General features: G+C 32.3%; 3 protein-coding genes across 3 annotated transcripts in view; 2 read left to right on the top strand and 1 right to left on the bottom strand.

The window, feature by feature from the left end:
• LOC133195887 (protein lifeguard 4-like) overlaps positions 1-21,935 on the top strand; it is a 396,544-nt gene that overhangs the window by 338,244 nt on the left and 36,365 nt on the right. The gene's annotated exons all lie outside the window — the stretch shown is intronic.
• LOC133194789 (uncharacterized) lies at positions 1,262-6,795 on the top strand. The gene is made up of 5 exons (XM_061330697.1): positions 1,262-1,396; positions 2,179-2,232; positions 3,948-4,089; positions 6,020-6,151; positions 6,476-6,795. Exons 1-5 carry the CDS (start codon positions 1,334-1,336, stop codon positions 6,697-6,699), a joined length of 615 nt encoding a protein of 204 aa, XP_061186681.1. The 5' UTR covers positions 1,262-1,333; the 3' UTR covers positions 6,700-6,795.
• On the bottom strand, positions 16,369-21,518 carry LOC133194790 (uncharacterized). The gene is made up of 8 exons (XM_061330698.1): positions 21,379-21,518; positions 20,947-20,997; positions 20,735-20,791; positions 19,782-19,832; positions 19,573-19,629; positions 17,504-17,621; positions 17,229-17,360; positions 16,369-16,883 (listed from the first exon to the last, which is right to left on the bottom strand). The coding sequence occupies exons 1-8, from the start codon at positions 21,511-21,513 to the stop codon at positions 16,624-16,626; spliced, it is 861 nt and encodes a 286-aa protein (XP_061186682.1). The 5' UTR covers positions 21,514-21,518; the 3' UTR covers positions 16,369-16,623.

Here is a 21,935-nt window from a genome sequence, read left to right on the forward strand (position 1 = left end):
CTTTGCTATTGGGAATAAGATGATTGAACTTTAATACATGTAGTATCAAACCACTAAATCCTGTCAAACGACTAGTAATGTAATATTTATCATTACTTCTATACAAAAAGAGATGTCTCATGGCATTCAGGAATATGTAATTTAAACTTTGGTGTCTTTAAAAAATTATTCCATTGTCTTGAATGAATATTTTTTTATGAAGATGGACTTCACATGCTAATTATCAATTTGGGGATATCACATCACCTTGAATGATTTCGGGTAAGACTGCAATGTTTCAGACAGGGAAACAGTATATCCATCTTGATAAGTCTTGGCTTGGGAACGGCTGTTGATGCCGGACTTATCCCCATCCATTTGATGGCGGAGTTACCTACCTCAATATATTTGTGGTGGGAACCTTGTGGCGTAAGCGAGCGGCAGTGAGTAATTTTATCCTTTACAGTGATGTAACTGTTTAAAAATTAAAAGCTTCCCGGTTGAATATATAAATAAGTACTTGACCTTTGCACCTCCCAAGGTCAAGGGTTTAACCTCTGCACATTGCAGGATCAAGGATTTTACCATTTGTTGTGAGATTATGACATTTGAAATACGGACCTTAAACCTTAATTCCAATGATGGTTATGTGAAAATAAACAGCCTAGTTAAATATATAAATAAGTACTTAATCTTTGCACCTCCCAGGTCAAGGGCTTGACCTCTGCACCTCCCAGGGTCATTGTTTTAACCATTCGTTGTGAATTATGAACTTTGAACCTTAATTTGATGATGTTGTTGTGAATGTTGCTTTTTTGTGTTGCTGGGCTTTCCTGTTGTTTCGGAGGACGGTCGATTGTTGTGTTGGGGCCTGCTTGTTGTACGTTTTTGGCGGTCCATCCACTGTTTTGCAAGAGACACTAATAGCATTGATAATTATTCGTGTCTCTGCAATTACAATCGTACCCAATATACACCAAAATAAAATCCTTAAAATTTGTGCTTTGTGTCTAGTTTTGCACTTCTCTGAGATAACTTCCTTGAAAATTTGAGATACTTTGTAGTGTAATATATTTTTTTTTTAAATTCCATGTTTTGTGATAGATACACAAAAACACGGAAGGAAAAAGTGTATATGATTGAATTAAGCGGACATGACTTCCCAATTACTAGATATGCTTTACGTTCAGTCTCGAAGGTTGTCTGATGTTTTTGCCTCCTATTTTACCTTTCTTTTCACACTGAGTGAATGAGTGAAGCACATTCCCAATCTTCAATGTATTTGACAAGAAAATGCATTGCAGTCCTGGCTATAGTTTTTGCATTCATTACACTCAACTTATGGCTTGTGGCTATGGTAACACCAGGATGGTTTATTGCATCGTGGGAAAATATTGACCCACTCATAATACAGAAGGTAAGAAAAAGGTGTGAAATTCTGAAGAAGATTGAGGATAAAGTGCTGGATGGGGTGGGGAGGGAATGAGAAGATACGAGAAAAAGAGGAGGGGATACCTATAAAGAATTTTCCCTGCATATCTTCAATGATGATGATATCCTTCATTTCTTTTTTCCCAAAAAACACAAAAAGGATTTTAAGGAGGTCATTGACAAACAAGTTGATGAAACAAGAATATCAACAGTCTCGTTTAAAGTCATCATTACGTAGGTTCTATGGTCGATACAATGACCTTATCAGCATATACAATCTATCATTAAGTCATATCCCGACTGACATTTTTCATACTAATTGTTAGGCCATTATTTAGACACTGAATTGTCGACGGATCTTTCCATTATTTTCCGATAATGACAAGGAACACACGGCGGATGTGACCGATTCGCAGGGGATGCTCACTCCTCCATGGCACCTGATCCCACCTCTGATGTTTTTGGAGGTCCTTGTTCGCTCTGCTCCTGATTTGTATTGTTTTAATGGACTTTGAGATTGAATACTGTTTGTTATTTCCATATTTCATTTTTAAAAATTAAGCATCATTTTGATTACAAGACTTTTTTCCAGAGTAGTTGGTTAAACTAAGATAACTTTTATCCAGACAAATGGACGATAACCGATTAATCATGATAAAACAGCAAACTGGTATCTATTACAGCTGGTTACAATTTCTGATAAAGATTTGCATTTCCCTGCATTTCTTCTAAATGGACGCTATGTTTTTTTTTTTTCAAATTTCACAGGTTTCAAGACCTTTATGGAAATGGATCAGGAACTTTGGTGATCCCTTTGAAAGAGTAAGAGTAATTGACGAGATGTCTTGATATAATCTTCAAAGATCGAATGATAAAAGTTCTGAAACTTTTTTATATTACATTTTAACAGATTCAGATTTAAAAAAAAAAATAGTTGTTGTTTCATTTCTAAAGTACAAAAAGCAGTGAGTAGAGGATGGACACATATTTTCATAGGAGAATCCAAATTGTTCTTTTTCCTTGATTAAAAATGTCAAACAACTAATAATTACCGTATAGTATGTAATTTTAGAGTAGGAAATCTTTGGAATACTTGAAATCAAACATGAGAGGGAAATATTTTGGCGGATAAACATTTTAAAAACTTACATAATATCTAAAAACTTTTTTTTATTTAATATCATTTTTTATCAAACCTTCAAATATTAAACATTGCAATGTGTGTGCCATGCCGAGGGTGTTGTCAAGACTTAAACCTGTCCATAGTTCTCAAAAGAGAATAATATAATATTATGATAATCATCCGATATTTTTATTGATCATTATTATTGTGTACATATTTCAACGATAAAGGAAAGGAAAAAGTGATTTAAAAATTAACCATATTACTCTACATAAACTTTCTCAAGAGGTTGGCATTTTTTGGCAAGTTTTTTAATCAAACAAATAATTCTCATCTCGCCAAAATAACCATAAAATCAAAATGCATTCTAATTAGATTTGAGTTTTTAATTGTTAATCCTCGGTTAAACATCGCATGTAAGTGGTTTACGTACAAATGAAATTTTGACAATTAAGACTGGAGACTTAAATTTATTTACTATTTCTTTAAAAAGTTAAGGAAACATCATTTTGCTATGACGAACAAGAAATGTTTGTAAAACATTGATGCCCCCGTATGACAGCTCATGCCGAAGGTTAAAGTTCCATTTCAAATGACAGTCGAACGTCAAGGTCAAAAGGTATCCTAAGATAGGTCCTGTCAGAAGAAATACACAAGTGAAATATAAAAGCCCGAGTACCAAATGTTCAGAAGTTATAGCCATGTTTAAAATTTTCCAAAAGCAGGTTAAACTCCTGGGTCAAGGTTATAAGGTGAAAAATCTTGGTTACCGAAAAAAGTAATGTCACAAGGAAAACACATGTGAAATATGAAAGCCCTATAGAACCAACCGTTCAGAGACTTTGGCCAGCTTATAAGTCTTTCAAAAGTAGGTGAAACTAAGTTCTGGTGAAGGTTATAATTTGATAACTTTTATAAAAGAAAGTCAAACTCAAAAATCAAATTGTTGGTACGCAAAGACAGAGCATGTCACAAAGAATACACATGTGAAATATGAAAGCCCTAGCTCTAACTGTTAGGGATGAAACGATACGCTTCCTTCACGATACGATACGTATCGTATAATTTTGACTCGGTTCGGTCATTTTCGATACGATACATCTTGATAGAACAGAAAATAGGGGATTTTGCACCGTGTAACAAACCGATGAATAATACCGCGGTGAACCGTTTCACCCCTACTAACTGTTGAAATGTTAAGGACAAGGATACAGTTTTTGCAGAAAGACAGACGGACAGACCAAAAACCATATTGATTCGAATCTTCAATTAAGAGGCCATAAAAATTAGGAGGAAATTGATCAATGTCCATCTGTGTATATCTATAACTCCTTTTTAGTCGAGTGTTTTGCTTTCAAACACCAAATGAAGTACCGCGGTAAGTTTATTTATAGCTATTGATGTTCTTTTTCAGCCCCATTTAAACATAGATGTAGAAATGAGCATATGGTATTGCTCAGTGTGTTACAATGATACTTGCGACCAAGTTTCTTGTCAGAAACTTATTGGAGAAGCATTATGCAGTAAATATGGAGTAGAGTCAGAAAAGCGCTTTCGTAAGTTCTGTAAAATAAATGTGCCTTTGATCTTAAAGAATACAAACTAAAGTACCTTCAGTGCGTCTGTTGTAGAAAAAAAAGTTAACATGAAATTCACATAAACTGAATAAAGATAATTTTTTACACTGATTGTAAGTGAAAGGATTCTCTGGCGAACAAAATACTAAGAATACATTTTTTTTGTATTTAGAGGAATTACAAAGATAATTCATTTTCAATTAATCCATGGTTTTCATGTCCAAAGTATCAAAGTTTTGAGGGTCTTTATCGCAAAGTTTTCTTCCGAATGATATAATATTCGAGGTTTGTCCAAAAAAGTCGTAGACAATATTAATAACTTTTTATACAATCGAGCAATACTAATCAAATTTTGCATGACAAGCATTTATTTATTTTCCCTTGAAATAGTGAATTCTTAAATAAAATTCTATCATAATAATTTTATTATAAGAAGTTGATGTGGTTTGTCGGTGCATGAACAAAATCTGGAATGATTTAAACGTATGTTATTACAATTGCATTTACTTCTCTAATATTTGTAAAATATCAAATACGAAATAATATCAGTTAAATAAGAAAAGAAATATGCGTAACATGTCAAATTTTCAAGTAAATGTCTTCAGAGGCAGAGGAGTAGTGACATAATTTTCCAAGCGTATTCCGAATCGAGTTGCTGCACATGACGTAATCAGTGACGTCAAATAACTTCCCGGCGTACAGATATTTCATAAAATATTGTTTTGAATATGGTTTGAACCCCTCCCCTCAGAGATGAAAATATATTTAGAAGTGACATAACACACTAGAATATTAGCAGAGAAGTAGTTTATATTTAGTATAAGAGATTTTTATGACTTAGCACCAAAAAAAAGGAAGGCCATAGAAGTAGTGTAATGGTTGTTTTATTCAGTCGGTGGGGAACGTCCTCCTGGATCACGACCGACGTTAAAGTTGTTTTTTCTGCCTTGTGCAATGTAAGTCGACCTTGCAGGACTAAATTTGAATCTAATGAAGAGCAAGAAGGACAGTAGAGACTTGAAATATATTCCCGAATCAAGAGTGTTTTTCAGTGTATTTGAAAAAATCCAACGTGTTCTTGCGCAGAAGGGCCAGTATTTAAAAAGGAATGTTCATGACGTGATAAAAGAGACGAAAATTACATTTGCTTTCGTCCGCCGGTGTACAGATATATGCTTATTATTATTATTGAACTTAAAAAGTATAATCATTTAATGTTTCTTTTGACAATGACAAGAAAGGAAAGTTTTGTTAGCAAAAAGAAACTCAATTGTTTACCCTGTCTACGACTTTTTGGGACAACCCTTGTACAAATAAATGTAGCACGAAGCCAGGTTTTGTCGAATGTTTTAGAGATATTTTGGTCAGGATGTCCCGCAAGACTAAAATACTGTAGATTAAGATTTTTATCTTTGATAAGATTTTTTTTGGATTATTTTAGGAAAGTTAATTAGGCTTAGAGCACCCATGTCCATGGTGAATAATGACCAAAAGCCGAAATTTTCATTGTATATTATTAATTTTAAGTACTTTTATAATTATCAGAAACCTAAATTGTTATCGGTAGAGGTATACAAAAATTTAAAGGACTATTACTTTTGTTTCCCTTATGAGATCCTTTCATAGAATAATTTTGTGTTTCTCAATTTCAACTCATTTCTTGTACGATAATTTTGTCTAGATGAGGATGTCTATTTTGCTCTCTAGTAGATGTCTGGGGTATTCAAGCATTGCAACTTTAATTAAATTATTATAAATTACATATATCTTAATTGATAAGTTGTTTTCACTAAAAAACTCAAGACATTTATAGCTTAAATGCCTAGCGAAGGATTTCCTTAACTTGAAAATACATCTATATATTCTGTCTGGGCTAATTTGAACAATTGTTTAATCTTGTTTCTTTCAGCTTTTTTAATTGATAGTCAAGTGTGGGGTATCCTAGCAATAATTTCTTGCTTGTGTAGTTTAAATCTTCTTGTGTTCAGCTTTGGTAGTGCCGTCAGGGTTAGAGCTGGAGGAATCGCCATGTTGATGGCAGGTAAAAATTAATATTTGTACTTATAGCCATGATGTTCATTTTTATGAAAATGTAAAAGTTTTAAGCATTGATTAACTGAGAGCTATTCCAGTACACTTATTTTATTGATACCTCTGTACAGCATTGTCATCTTTGAATTTCCGAAAAAATTAGAAAATGAAAATTCTATGAAATAGATCTGAAATCAGAAACAACGAGAACTTGGCCTATCACCATACGTAATTTTATTCACTCCTTTGAACAAAAATTACTGTCTCTGAAAAGTATACTTCAATAAAAAATGATTATGTGAAATCAATAATTATATTAACTATTTTATTTTAGCTTTGTTTGAAATGTTCCTGATTCTTCGCATGGCTAAGGACAACATACCTGTTGCAGAACTTTTAGATATGAAGGTCAGGAATCCTTACTCCGTCATTTTCGCCGGAATCGGTCTGGGTTTTAGCTGCCTCGTCATGATCCTCAGTAAAATTTTGTATACAAAATCAGGCCAACAGGTTACTGATTTGCCTCCACACCATACTGTTCTTCAAGAAAGTGATTAATTCTACAAAATGCTTGCAAATATACTTATAACAGTAATTGTCTGAGTAATAAATATAATATTTTACAGAATAATTATTAAAGTTTGACAAAATTCACGTACAATAATGAGTTCAAGTCAACCAGGGGCGTCGGCAGGTATTTGACATTGGGGAGGCAAAGTGGATCAAAACAGGAGGCGGGGTGGGGAAGGTTCTAACTGACCAGTTCAGACTTTCACCAAAATCATTTTTAGACAGGGTCACTGTCAGTCGAAATCTAAAATGGATGCCTTGTGCGTAACACCTTCATGAAGCATTATATTTTTAAAATTCTAAAATCTTATATGTAAACAAACTACTCGGATTTGTAATATTATACTGCTTTACCGCTTGTTTACTTCCGGAAATGTTAGATTAACTAGGACCTTTTTAAGTTTGGTCAATATTATAAGGTTCTTCGACTATTAATAAATTTGATACTGAGCGACTCATATATCTTGTAACAATGTTTATTTTTAAGTTCTTTTAATTTTAAATTTCTCTATTTTTTTTATGTATCAAAACCCTATAATAATCTACATCAGTAATGAAGTTTATGATATAATGAACTTTATTAATTTGTCTTCTAGTACTGTTTCGGTATTTTGATTTTTTTCCCCATTATGTTAGCAGCTCAAAAACATCACCTGATAAAGAAAAGTTGTTTTATATGTTTTTACTTAAATTAAATGAAAGGTTCTTTGGACTTAGTTTCAGAAAAATTGTCCTTTATTCTGCTTTATTGTAAATTTGATACGAACCATGTTTTTTTTTTCTTTGCAAAATTAACAAGGTTGTACAAAATCTTAGGTCTCAAAGTTTGTTTAGTGTTTGATAAAGACAAACATACATGTTGAATTTTTTTTATATAATGATTGGAAATGTGAATCTTATTGGCACTTCAGTGAGTTGGTGATTTGATAACCCAAATACAATTCATATGCACAAGAATGTTTCCCTTTGTAATTTCATGTGTTGTTTCCTTCTTACACATTATTGTTGCCCTTTTTCATATTAACCTAAACTATAGTAAATATATAAAGCAATTATTTTATCTGCCTGTTGTGTTCATTATGGTAATTATTTAATAGATTCTGAAATAAGTTATTCATGTTACGAGAACAAAATATACATGAAAGGTGAAAATAAAGAAAAATAATAAAAATTAACAATCCAATTAATCATTACAAACTGAGAGCAAAGCAAACATAGACAACTTAAAACATCAGAGTTAGTATCAGGTGTCATGGAAACGTATGCATTTCCTATCGACCAGTCACGCATGCCATTAGCACTTTGATTTCATCTAGAGAAAAAGAAACAATCTATTGACGAATTAGTATGAAATTCATGGTTTAACAATTTGTATTAGAGGGATGCATGTATAAAATTACACTTCTTATATAAAATTTTACAGAAAAGTAGCATATTATAACATTACGCTGCTGATGACATCGGTTAAAGTTGATATTGATCATGTTGATAGCAGCATGTGGAAATCTTTATCTTAGCCGCTGATGATGTAGCGGAGGCACTTCAAGTCCCAGATGTATACAGTCATTGTGTTTAAGGTTGTAGAGTAATAAAATTCATTACATCAAAAATAGTCGAACATCTATTTCAGATACCTTTTATCTTTTAAAAATTTGAAATTAAAATCAAGTACGACAAGATGTGTTTGTAAAACACTGATGCCCCCCTATGACAACTTATTGCGAAGGTTAAACTTTCTCAAATACACATTAAATATATTGGTACACAAACTAAGGTCTTGTCTTGAAGAATATACCTGTGAAATATGTAAGCCCTAGCAGCATCCAATTTAAGTAAGGTCAAGGTAAAATGATCAAAATCAATGCTGCCCAAGGATAGGCCCTCTCACAAGAAATACACATGTGAAATATGAAAGCCCTTGCACCAACCGTTCAAAAGTTATGGCCGAGGTTAAAGTTTTTCAAAAGTAGGTCAAACTCCAAGGTTAAAGGGTCAAAGTTGTTGAAATCCAAAGTAAGGTTTCGTCACAAGGATTACATATGTGAAGTATGAAAGCCCTAGCACCAACCGTTTTAAAGTTTTTGCACATGTTAAAGTTTTTCAAAAGTAAGTCAAACTCATAGGTCAAGGTTAAAGGGTCAAGGTTTTTGGCATCAAAAGAACAGTCTTGTCTCAAGGATTACACATGTGAAGTATGAAGGCGCTGGCCTAGCATCAACTGTTCAAAAGCTATGGCCAAGGTTAAAGTTGGGTAAAAATTTGCAAAAGTGGGTCAAACTCGCAGGTAAAGGTCAAAAGGTCAAATATGATGGTACCCAAAGAAAGGAATTGTCAGAAGGAATACGCATGTGGAATATGAAAGCCATACCTCCAACCAATCAAAAGTTATGGCCAATGTTAAAGTTTTTGCGGACAACAGACAGACAAACAGACCGACAAACTGACGGACAGGGCAAAACCTATGTGCCCCATAATCTTCGATTACGGGAGCATAAAAATACAATCTTTGCTAATTAGTCTTTAATGCCCAGTTTTTTTTAATGCATCTCATTGTTAATTCCTTCTTTAACTTTCCTCAATTCTGAGTCACTAGAATCTTTTTTATGTGGAGTTTTATTTCCTTCACTACATTCACATTCACAATGAAATTGCACTTAACTGACACATGTTCACCACTTCATCCTGACCTGATAGTGTTACACTTGGAGTCATTATGCCTGGAAGTCAACATAAAAGTGAGGATTGTGGGAAATATTTATCAAGTGCGATAATTGTAACTTTCAACATGGCAGCCTCCGGCAGTCATTTCACTTTTGTGTCTTATAAATATATAACGAAGTAAAAACAAATTGCATACAAGGGGAAAATTTATCTATGACCATTGCGGGTATATTAAGGAAGCATTCAAGTCATTTCACAGGAAATTTAGACTTCTTCAAGAAATTTATTTTTGTGAATTTATCAAAGCCAGCGATAGAAGGTAAACTATTCTTATACGAGGGTTTTCCCAGAAAAACTCGAACTTTTTCAATATTTTTCGTTTCACTAATATTATAAAGTTTATAATTGGCATGCACCATAAACAACATTTTTTACATAATTCACAGAAATTTCAATAAAATATCTCTATAAATAACATCTTTCTCTCTGATAAACGAATCATTCAAAATAGCTCCCGGCGCAACACCGACGACGTCAAAACGTAGCTCGTGGAGTTTTTGAATTTGTTCAGGAATCGTGTATCTTTAAAAATTCCTTCGAAGCAGAAATTCTATACTACATTTGATTTTCTTTTAGTTACCGAGTTATCCATTTCACACGTACTACAGTTAAGAATAAATCAAGGAATTAATTCTTTTGATAGACAATTTTCAAACCCCGATCATAAACTTAATTGCTCGCATAGTTAACGGCGGTCTCCACGTATGGCGTCCAGCTCTAGACTTTTCAGTTTGCCGTCATTTTTGTTGGTCTACCAAACGCTTCTTCCATCGGATAACCAGTCTATCCATCTTTGAACCTCTTTTACCAGATATAAGACAGTTTTCGATGCATGTACTTTGTCGATCCCTCGTTCCCAGCTCTTTTCCCGTATGAACAGGAGTCATACCCACACAGTAATGAGTGATACATGTAATCAGTTCGCCGCATTATCGCCTGACGTCGCCGTTTTTGACAATATCTAATAGTGTTTGATCATATACCGTCATATTTTTGTTATTTATTATGTCAAAGTATTATTTCTTTATACACGAGTACTCTAGATCGTGCAGTTTCTATGGATGTAATTTTTGTCACATTATATTTCTATATAGCCTTGTAATAAAGAAAACAAAGATGGCAATTATAATTTTGAAAGTCAAGAAATTGCCGTGCTACGACCACCGATACTTAACACTCTTTAAATGCTGTTCCTAAATGCATATGACATTCCAGCCTTATAGTATTGGGCAAAACTACGAAAATTTCATTTCCCAACATTGTGCCAAAAAAAAAATAAATTTTGGTAAGTTAGTTCATTAACTACTTAAAAAGTTTCTCTTGGACAATTATTGCAAAAAGACAACAGAGTGTCTGAGGCCAAGAAGTGTACCACTCCGACGTCATCACGTGACTGCTATTGATAGAAAAATATTCCTTAATAAAAAGGTTAACAGAACAACACTACCCCAGGGTTTAAAAATTTTTTTAAGTAAAAGAATAAAATTGAAAATTATATCTTATGCCTAAAAAGTGGTGCTTGAATCCCACTGTCCGGCGGGGAAAATAATTATTCCATACATTGACACAAAACCTTACGCGATGTTTTGCATTTTATACATATAATTAGAAATATCTCTTCAAACCATGTTTACATCGCGAATCTAGCAGCACTTTCCAAGTATAAAAGAACATAAGCTTTCGATCTGTACAAACCGTCACGGTAGCTCAGTCGGTTGAGCGCTCGCTCCGTGTTCGGAAGGTCGTGTGTTTGAATCACGGCTGTGACTCACCAAGGTCAATAAAAAATAGGTAGCAACGTTTTCTTTAAAAACGTCAATCAACATTTGACCTAACGACAGGTTGTACAGTCATGTTTTGCAAACTAGATCATTGTGTCAACCATAAAATGTGCCAACTGTTGACAACGAGAATATTCATATCCTCGTAACCTCTGCATATTCGTCAGTACACTGATTCGGTTTACAAACTGATCGTAAGCAGAATATGGTCATGCATATGGAACCAACTGGAGGACATAAATACCATGTGTAGATTATAATGCTAGTTTGATCGAAATTGAAAAGATGGACTTTATATTGAAAAACAGATGTATGTGGCACAAGAGAATTTTTCTGCTTTAAAATTTAAGCAGACGTTTTCCAAGATATTGACCTGGTTCTAAGATATGATACACAAATTGAAATTTTGTCATCTTGTTCATTAAGGATTTTGAAGAATTTCGGAATAAGACTTTAAGAATGGATTCTTCAAAGTAAATCCTACAAAAAAGTTAGCGACAGCGTTATTGTATCTATGATACATTTTTGTGTTCTAAGACTCCAAAGTTAAGAAAAAGGGGGGATGGAAATTTTAAAATTTAAAAACCATGTAGGAAAAATATTTTGAAGACTACATATTGTTAAGAGTGATTAAAAGAACATGTACGGTTAGTTTCAAGTCAATCCAAGCAGAACTTTCGGTTTTATGAGTCACCAAAAATTGTCTATGAGAGTTTCTATGTTAAATTGAAATCACGCATGTTCCATTATTTCAGAAAGGAAGCAAGCAATTCTTGTCATATTTAAGTAGAATACTTAATTTTACACTGTCTTTAGGTGATTAGGTGATGAAAACAAAATTCCACAAAATAAGGGATTTTTAGGGGCCAGTACAAAAAAACGGTGTTTTCCCTGTAACTTTTTTTATTTGCCAACCAATCTGTAAACAGTTTTCGGATTTGAGTTAAGCACGAAGCGTACATTTTAAAAATTATGGTCCGTGGGGTCACTTTTTGACCCCTTAACGGAGTTTCAGGGGCCTGAAAAACAGTACTTTTAGAGTTCTCTTGATTTCATCGCGTAATTAGATGTCTGGTTTAGAGTTCAGAGAAAAAATCTACGTTGCCATTGCGCAGGGGAAAAAAAAGGGGGGGGGGAGTAAAGAATGTTGATGTATATAAAGAATATACATTATAGAAATCTTAGCTTACTAAAGGATTTATTGTGTCTAAAAGGTCAAAGGTCAAATGTCAAGGTCTTCTGAATAAAAGTAAAATAAAAGACAGTAATAAGACAGATATTAATTGCATATTGAGCCGAAATCAGAGCGTAAAGTTGTTTAAAATAGTTATTGTATTTATTTTACCAGGTCTACAACAGCCCAAGGAGCCCGTGCAAATGTCTCCAATTACCTTACAGAATAAAAACTGTGTCTGTGCTAATCAAAAAGCAAGATATGTTGGTTCATTCTTTCATGCTATCTATACTTTAAAACATGAATTTAAAAAAAAAAAAAAAAAAAAAAAAAAAAAAAAAAAAAAAACATGAATCCCATATTCTTAAGGAAATTCGGAAGTGTTATTTTTTGTTGCACTTTCGAATTTCTTTTCCATATCCAATGAATGATAGTGATAACAAATTCTGAAATGCATAACTACCCTGTAAGTGCGTACTTATATCATCTCAATTTTTTATACACCTGATACATGCATTCAAATTTGAGGTACGTTTTCATTTTTTTCAAAATTTGATAGTACTTCACTCAAATCTTTCCTGAACCACCTCATCTCCTCAAAAACTGGAAAATTATCTTCACAAAATAAAGTATCTTTGAACTAAATACACATTCTTATCTTTGAATTAAATATACATTCTCCTAAAGGCATTTTTTATTGAATGGTAATCTGGTACTAGTATTTTTTTTTTTTTTACAAATTGCTTACAAATAAACAATTTATTAATGTTATCTTTACGCAAATGACCTTTTAGTATAATAGTCAATGGTTTACTATAAAGTAGCTAAAGATACACCTGTGGTAAAGCACAACAAAAATAAATAATCTCATACTGTTTTATTTCAGTGAATCCCTTAAACATCCCTTTCGGTAATGCAATAAAACAATATCAAACTGAAAAGGTAAAAGGACCATTTATATTAATGCAATAAGTATTTTGATAGCCCAATTGCCCATTAAATTGCTTATTTCTTTCCATAATCCTCTCATCACTAGAGCACCATATCTTATCCTCCTTCAATGAATAAAAAGTCTGTAAAACAGTCTGTCGTGTGTTGCCACCTTTGTGACGTTTAATAATTTGCTTGAAATTCTCAAAAGTATTATTAACAATGGCATATAATTTTAGCTGACACAAAATATAAATATGAGAAATAAACTAATTTTGTAAAGGGAGATAATCCAAATTTCCAGTAATTACAACTTAGACTTAACAGAAAAATCATGAAAATGGGTCTGAAAACGCTTAAAATATAAAATTACAACCAAAATTTTGGCGGAGGCGGGGTGGAAGGAGGTAAATAACAAACTTGAAAAAACGTCCGTCCTCCAAGGCTGTAGGTGGGAGAAGAGGCAGAGTGACGCACCGCGTGGCCGAAATGTTAAATGTTTGATTTTGATTGGTCAATCTCTGCCTCTCCTAAGACATGAAACAAAATAACCATTATAATACATCACGATACAATATATCAGACTTGAACATTCAAGGAGGACACTTATTGATTACAATAAAAAATTTTAAGTAAACTTAAATTTATTTATATTAATGCAATAAGTATTTTGATAGCCCAATTGCCCATTAAATTGCTTATTTCTTTCCATAATCCTCTCATCACTAGAGCACCATATCTTATCCTCCTTCAATGAATAAAAAGTCTGTAAAACAGTCTGTCGTGTGTTGCCACCTTTGTGACGTTTAATAATTTGCTTGAAATTCTCAAAAGTATTATTAACAATGGCATATAATTTTAGCTGACACAAAATATAAATATGAGAAATAAACTAATTTTGTAAAGGGAGATAATCCAAATTTCCAGTAATTACAACTTAGACTTAACAGAAAAATCATGAAAATGGGTCTGAAAACGCCACTGACTTGACCGCACTAGGGAAAGATCAGACCCATGAAGAAAAATGGCAACACACATCAAACATTAAACAATATGGGAATAAACATATGTCCCATAATGCAACAAAACCCCATCTGTTCATGAGACTTATAGGACAAGATAATGTATCATCTATTACAATTCAATTATAATAAAAAATAATAATAATAATAATTTTCCCCATGTTCTATGAGGGATAGACATATGCCCCCATAATAACAAAATCTGAAGATAACTGTTAAAAGGGATGCATTTCATATGCCCTTCTGAGTATCAAACTGAAAAGGTAAAAGGACCATTTATGGTAAACAAAAGGTATAAAGCACACAATAAAAGACATCTCGCATATGCTAGAACATATTCTTTAAAATATATGAAAAAAATAGCAAAAAAAAAATATAGAGCACACAGTTTTCTTTTGTGTTCATTAGGATAAAGAGAACTATGAAAAGTGAACCATCGGGTTATCATATGAAGACGTTTATCATTTTATACATATCATTGAAACCATGTTCCACACATATTTCAACAAAAAAAACATTTTGAAGCAAATCACAATTCTATCATTGCCCCTGTCGTCAAATCTAATTTGTAAGATACTACATATCACAAGAAAGATTTATGAAAAATACATTAAAACTTAAATGTTTTCCTGTGAAACAGCAATTCTCGAAATGACTTAGAGGATCAATTGGTACATCTAGGGATGCTTAATTTCCATAGCAAATCGACCTGCAGTTTGTGTATAATTATATTAATGAAATAATTTCTTCATTACATCGCCGAAGGCTTTGATCATGTTGAGATATATATATATATATATATATATATATATATATATATATATATATATATATATATATATATATATATATATATATATATATATATATATATATATATATATATATATATATATAATTTTGAACTATGAAGTATGGAGATAACGAACAGCTATCAAGCTCAAAAGTCCATTGAAACAATACAAATCTGGAGCAGAGCAAACACGGACCTCTAAAAGACATTAGAGATTGGATTAGATGCCATGAAGGAGTAAGCGTCCCCTGTCGACTGGTCACACCCGCCGTGTGCTCATTGTCATGATAGCGTAACGGAAAAACATATCATACAGATGAGAGTCAGATAAGTTTTTTCACACATGATATACTCCAACTGTTTTCAACATTGGGCATTAATTTCTTTAAGAATAGAGAAGTTGTCTGAGGAGGTTGTCGAAATCAAATCCAGTGTCTGACTGTCTGTAGATTGTTTCCGTAATTTTAATTACAAAATAAAATTAATGACGAAGTTACGAAGCCAAACAGAGAACTGATGCAGGAAAAGTTAATTGAATAAGGTGTTTTGACTTCCATATTCATGGAATCGGCATTATGCATTATAATGTTTAATCAGATATAAATTAAAAGTTCTTTTTAAAATATTTCCATAAACACAAGGTTAAGTTTCGTCTATCACAATGCGACAAGAACATTACTGATGTCTTTTTGAAGTTACTTTTAGTAACTCATTTTTTTCTTGGTTCATCCACAAATCTATTCAATCTCCTACTTGCTTTTTTAATTTTCATGCTTTTAAATAACTTTAGGTCCCATGTCGCAGTAAGTGCTGAAAGGAAAAAGATCTCTCACTGCTTAATGACCTTAGTGCCGAATTAAAGTCTAAATTTGCAGAATCTCCACCGGCAAGTGCTGGAGTGAAAAATTCTCGAGAGGGACGTTAAAAAACAAACAAACAAATACTCTTAAAACTGACGCTACATAAGAAGAATTCCGCAAAGCAAATGAATATGGAAATTAACTGTCAAACTGTTTAAATAATTTTAAAAAATAAACTCAAAGCAAATGCTGTAGCTATCACATGTTGGCAGTGTACATTGAATATGATGTGTGCGATGAAATGAGAGATGAAATAGATTTGTGGATGAACTAAAAATGAGACGAAATAATTCTGTCAAAAAGACATCCAAAATTCAGCATGGCGATAGACAAAACCTAATGTTATGTGTAAATAAATTTAAAAAGAACTGTTATGTATATATTTGAATGAATTTTAGGCACAATCAAAATGATAGAGGTAAAAGTGTATAATTTTTTTTTTTTTTTTTTTTTTTTTTTTTTTTGGATAACTTCCAATTATGAAGGATTCTACAGCAATTTTGTGACATTTCTATTTGGTTCAATGTATATATCAAACTCATATGTTTTCTTATAAGATAGCAAATCTCAGAGTGACTTAGAAGATCATTACAGCAACTGGTTTTTCAACGATGGACATTATTACTTATTTTTAAATCTCTTTAAGGATGGAGAAGTCGTTTGAAGAGGTTGTCGAAATCAAATCCAGAGTCTGGCTGTCTACAGATTCTTTCCGTTGTTTTGAGTAAACAACTCCAATTAAGAAAGAAGTTGCAAAGCTAAGCAGGAAACTGATCCATGCCAAAATGATTGAATAAGGTGTTTTGACTTCCATATTCATGGCATCGGCAAGATCCGTCATTTTAATGTTTGGCACAGTCATTCGAATGATCAAAATAAATGAAAATATACCTGAAAGAAATTTTAAAAAAAGTAAAGTACGTATTTGTTAATCAACTTGATTATTTTCTTCACCCCCAAAAAGGTATATATCTATGTATATCAAACAATAATCTAAAAACAGTTAAACACAATAATAAGAAATCAGACATAAGGAAATATCACTTGGTAATAAGGAAGTTGTATTTTTCACCTATCCCTCAGATTTGTCTTATAACACATTATTATGGAAAATAAAATATCACGGTTATATGTTATTAAAAATCATACCCACAGGTCTGTGTTTCAATGAATTATTATTTTCTTTTTTTTTCGGGGGGGGGGGGGGGTAACAAAGCTATGTTTTGAGTATCTTACCAGACAAAATCATTGCAATTCCTCCGACCAGAATGTTACAGGAAGATTTCATGTTCAGTAGAAGAAGAATATAGGCCATTATCAATAACACAAGAACAAATACGCCCTCGATCTGAATTTCAACAAACGACGCTGAAAAAAGAAAATGTTATTTAATACCTCATCAAGTTTCTTAAAAATTAATTTCACTTATTATAAAGATCATTTTTTTTCTTCAAATATTAGTGGACATCCACCTCAAATCTGGTACTGTTTGAAATACACAAACAGCTTACGAATACTGGTCATTCCCTCTGTGACTTGTACACCGCTGGTGTCATACGGAACCGGAAGACATTGACCTCTGTTACATATGAGGAAGTAGAAAATGCTCATCTGGACGGATATCTGTGTCTGTATTTCATGAAATATTAATATAATATTATTGTAAATCAAAATAATTAACGACACAATCATTTTTCTTATTTTCTTGCAACTTTGCTTTTAGGCTAGCATTCAGAAGAACTTGGTAAAGAACACCGGTGAATAATCCGAGAAATTACCTATGGTTAGTCAAATAAAAAAAAGTGAAAAATTAAATCTTAAATTTATCAAAACTTTCTTGAATATTTCAGTTAACATTAATTTCTTTTTGGTAATATCTTCACAATTTGGAACAATCTTACAAGTATTGAAATTATTTTTCTATGAAATTGCATGCTAATACCAAAGAAGGCAAAAATGATATTATATTACTATCTAATACAGTTAAACAATTTTTCATATGAGTGAGTCTTTGTTCCATTTTTTATGTATTTCTTGGAACATGTGAGAAACATGTTGCAATGACCCATTATATCTGAAAGATACACTTTTATTATCAACATTCGTACTTTTTATATAAGGAATTTAAGTCCAGTTATTCAATTGACAGGGGTCATGAAATGAAGACTTAAATTTACAGTATGTAATAAAGCTTAGTTTCATTTTTTTGGCTCATTGGTTCCTTAGGAGATTTTAAATGATACATGTACAAGAAAGTTTTCACGAATTTTTAATTATCTCCCCTTGAAAGGAGGCATGACACTTCCTGTTAACAACACAGATATGTTAAGGCAGTACCCAGATCATATTTCGGCGAATTTAGACTTTTTCCCGTAAAATGTAACATTGATAAATCGGAAAAGCCATAGATAAAACATTTTCTATTATTATCCATTGTATAGACGCAATTGAGTCTTAGGCTAAAAGAAGCACTCCACTACGACTTCATCACGTGATGTCTATAAATAGAAAAATTGCCTAAGTGAAAAGTTCAACACTACCCCGGAGATAATTTATTTCTTTTAGTGAAGATAATTATGTAAAAACATCACTGGGCCATGAAAAGTGCTGCTAGAATCCTACTCTCCCGACACAGAAAAAAATTTTTAAAGTTTCGCATGAAACCTTTCCAAAATTTTTACATTTTGTACATACGATCAAGTTATCAATTTATTTTAAGCACACGATTATAGCAGCACTTTCCAAGTACTACAGAATACAAGCTTGCGATACAAACAAAAATATGTCTCAAAGTATGCGGTGTAGTGTTGAACTTTTGCATCTTTGTTGTTATAGAACGACAGAGGAAAGGTTGATCAGGATTTCAAAGCACTGCCTGTGTTCATTATAAGAAAACATGATAAGAATTTATCATCGTACCTGATTCTTAATCTTTAATTCCTTATGAATCACACATAACATTCACGGTATATGCCTTAAAACTCCAATTTCATATATTTGTTTACATGAATTCTCGTCACCTTTAATTTCACTCGGCAAATATTTGATCAATAGTTATGACGTCATGGGTTTGGTATTTAACCCCCGTGCTATTTATACCACCTCAAAACGACAAGATTTAGTTTATATTATGTTTTGAATGATTTCATTCATTTCTTGGACCTGAAATTAAACTTTAAATATAGATATTAAGAAATCATTACTTCTAAAGTTCACGTCATACAGCTTACTATCACGTCATATTGTAAAGGCAAGTAGGATATCTCTGGGTGTATCCTTAACATACCCGCGAAATTTACATTCCCTTTAACCAACGGTGCTTTGTAGCACGTTTGGTTGAAATCGGTTCAGTGATTCTGGAGAAGAAGCTGAAAATGTGAAAAGTTTACAGACAACACACCTCACATGACATACAGAGGACAGATAGACAGACAGACGGACTTTGGACAGATTTTGATCAGATTCAAAAGCTCACTTAATCCTCGGCTCAGATGAGCTAAAAACAAAGGCAGAAACCAAACGCATACAAAATAAACATATGCAATGTAAACAAATTACGATATCTAATATATATACAAACCATTTGTATTTCAGCGATATTCTCTTTTCCAGTGTCGTCATCATAATCCTGCAGATACTTGATATAAAAAACAAATGTTCTTTAGAAGTGACTCAATGTTTATGAATAAATAGATTTTTGAAAATTGAAAATTGAATTTTTATCAATTTGTAAGGGATTCCTGACTAAAACAAAAGTAATTTTCGCGAAGAAAATAACAAAGTTCTCACTTCCTCGGAAGAACTTCTTGTGTATGAGGTAAATGATGGACTAAAGGATTTCTGGAAAAGAAGAAAAAATCACGCTATAATTTTTAATGCAACAAAGATTTCAATTATTTTTAGTTTCTTGAAAAGATCTAACGACATTTTTTTTTTACAAATCATTTACTATTTACCAAGACCGTGTATTCAGGAAATTATTTCCTCTCATTCAAGAGGATTCTTACTTTCTGTCAGTTTAGGCTTTCTAGTAAAGTTAATGCTCTGTTCACACCGAGAGTTTAATTCGCAGTAAATTAATCCGAATTAAAATGATGCGAATTAAACTAATGCGAATTAAATTGTGTTCACACGACAGCTAATGCGAGGTAAATTAATGCGAATTATAATTTTATTTCTATAACAAGGCTTTTCAGTAAGGCTATTATGAGGTCATTTTCAAATCACGTCATATTATGCAGAGCAGATGTACAATTTTGACATAATGTCATGGTGTCTTTGCACTTTTTAGTGATTAACATAATTTTCCTTTGTTTTCCGCTCAAAAATAGCACAAGTACCTATATTTGACCATCGACATGTGGCCTGTGACTTAATTCTGCCCTTACGCATGCGTCAAAATTTAATTCGAATTATCTTAGCTTAGCGTTTACATGGAGCTATTGCGAAGTAATTTAATGCGCAGTAAACTAATTCGAATCAAACTAATTCGCATTAAATTCTCCGTGTGAATGTGGATCAAATTTAATTCGCAGTAACTTACGTTTAATTCGAATTAAACTCTGCGTGTGAACAGAGTATTAGATTGAATTGCAATGTTGGTTATAAGGACTATTATATAAATAGCTTTTTTTCTATAAATGTATCCTGTATTGCATTTTCTTCCGAATGCCAGAAAAAAATTAAGTTGACAACCATACATATATAATGGGAAAATTAATATATATAATACATGTACCAACCATTTGTACTTCAGGGATGTTCTCTTTTCCAGTGTCGACATCATAGCCTTGCAGATACTTGATATAAAAATAAATGTTCGTTAGAAAATGACAATGCTCATGAATAAATAAATTTTTGAATGTTGAAAATTGGATTTTTATCAATTTAATTTGTGAGCGATTCCTGGCTAAAACAGAGGTTATTTTCCCATAGAAAATATTAATGTTCTCACTTTTTCAGAAGAATTTCTTGTGTATGGGGTCAATGCTGGCATAAAGGATTCCTAGAAAAAACACAAAAATAGCGTTATAAATATTTTTTAAGCCATTCGTAGGATGTTTTAAAATTCGACAAAGATTTCAATTAGTTTGATTTCTTGGAAAAAATATAACATTTTTTACATTTTATGCATCATTTACCAAGACAATGTGTTAAGGAAATTGCTTCTTTTAATTCAGGGGAATTTTGCTTTCTCTCAGTTTAGCCATTCTAGTAAAGTTTTATTGAATTAAAATGTTGGTGATAAAGTTTATTTTATAAACGGCGTATTTTCTAAATACATGTACATGCTATACTGTAATGTATTTTCTTCCAAATACCAGAATAAAAAAATAGTGTACCATCAATTCTATACGGACTTTAATTTAACATAACTATTTCTTACCAAGTGAAGTGACGGTGCTTTTAATGGTTTTGGTGACGTGATAATCCAGCCTGGCGTTGCAATGGCTGCAAGCCAAAAAATAATTGTAATGGACATCAGAAACAACGCAAATACCTTCATACGTTTCGAGTCCATTTCTATAATCTTTGATTCTTAACTGCAGATCCTATTAATCTGTTGGATAAATAAGACATGAACAAACTTTACTTCGAAGCAAAGGATATTGAAACTTTGACGGTCTAAACTTTAATACAGGTTAATTGTAAACCAAATTAACCCTATTGTGTGCCTCAAAATCTCTGGTAAACGGTCAATGCCTGAGTAAAGATTAACTTACCTTAACAATGTTAAAACTCAGAGTAAACAGAAATTCGAACTGATGTCCCTTTTCTAAATTTGATTTAGTTCAAATATCAGTAATTAAATCAGTATAAATTTCTCTGATCCTGAAACACTTATTAGAATTTTCTCTGCTTCTTATCGAATGCATGTTTTATTTCTTTAGATTTTTTTAATGTCTGACATTTTATTTTCTCTTTTTGTATAAAAAAAAGTTT

The sequence above is a fragment of the Saccostrea echinata genome, unplaced genomic scaffold (assembly GCF_033153115.1).
Source record: "Saccostrea echinata isolate AGI-Se365-2 ecotype Australia unplaced genomic scaffold, CSIRO_AGI_Sech_v1 ptg000029l, whole genome shotgun sequence".
NCBI lineage: Eukaryota > Metazoa > Mollusca > Bivalvia > Ostreida > Ostreidae > Saccostrea > Saccostrea echinata.

Bases quoted from the DNA above. Each gene is read 5' to 3' on its own strand.
- LOC133194789 (XM_061330697.1), top strand. From the start codon at position 1,334: ATGGTAACACCAGGATGGTTTATTGCATCGTGGGAAAATATTGACCCA. The intron at 1,397-2,178 runs GTAAGAAAAAGG...CAAATTTCACAG, and splicing joins ACCCACTCATAATACAGAAG to GTTTCAAGACCTTTATGGAA. The intron at 6,152-6,475 runs GTAAAAATTAAT...ATTTTATTTTAG, and splicing joins AATCGCCATGTTGATGGCAG to CTTTGTTTGAAATGTTCCTG.
- LOC133194790 (XM_061330698.1), bottom strand. From the start codon at position 21,513: ATGGACTCGAAACGTATGAAGGTATTTGCGTTGTTTCTGATGTCCATT. The intron at 17,622-19,572 runs GTTTGTATATAT...CATGAAATACAG, and splicing joins ATATCGCTGAAATACAAATG to ACACAGATATCCGTCCAGAT. The intron at 16,884-17,228 runs GTAAGATACTCA...AATTTCTTTCAG, and splicing joins AATTGCAATGATTTTGTCTG to GTATATTTTCATTTATTTTG.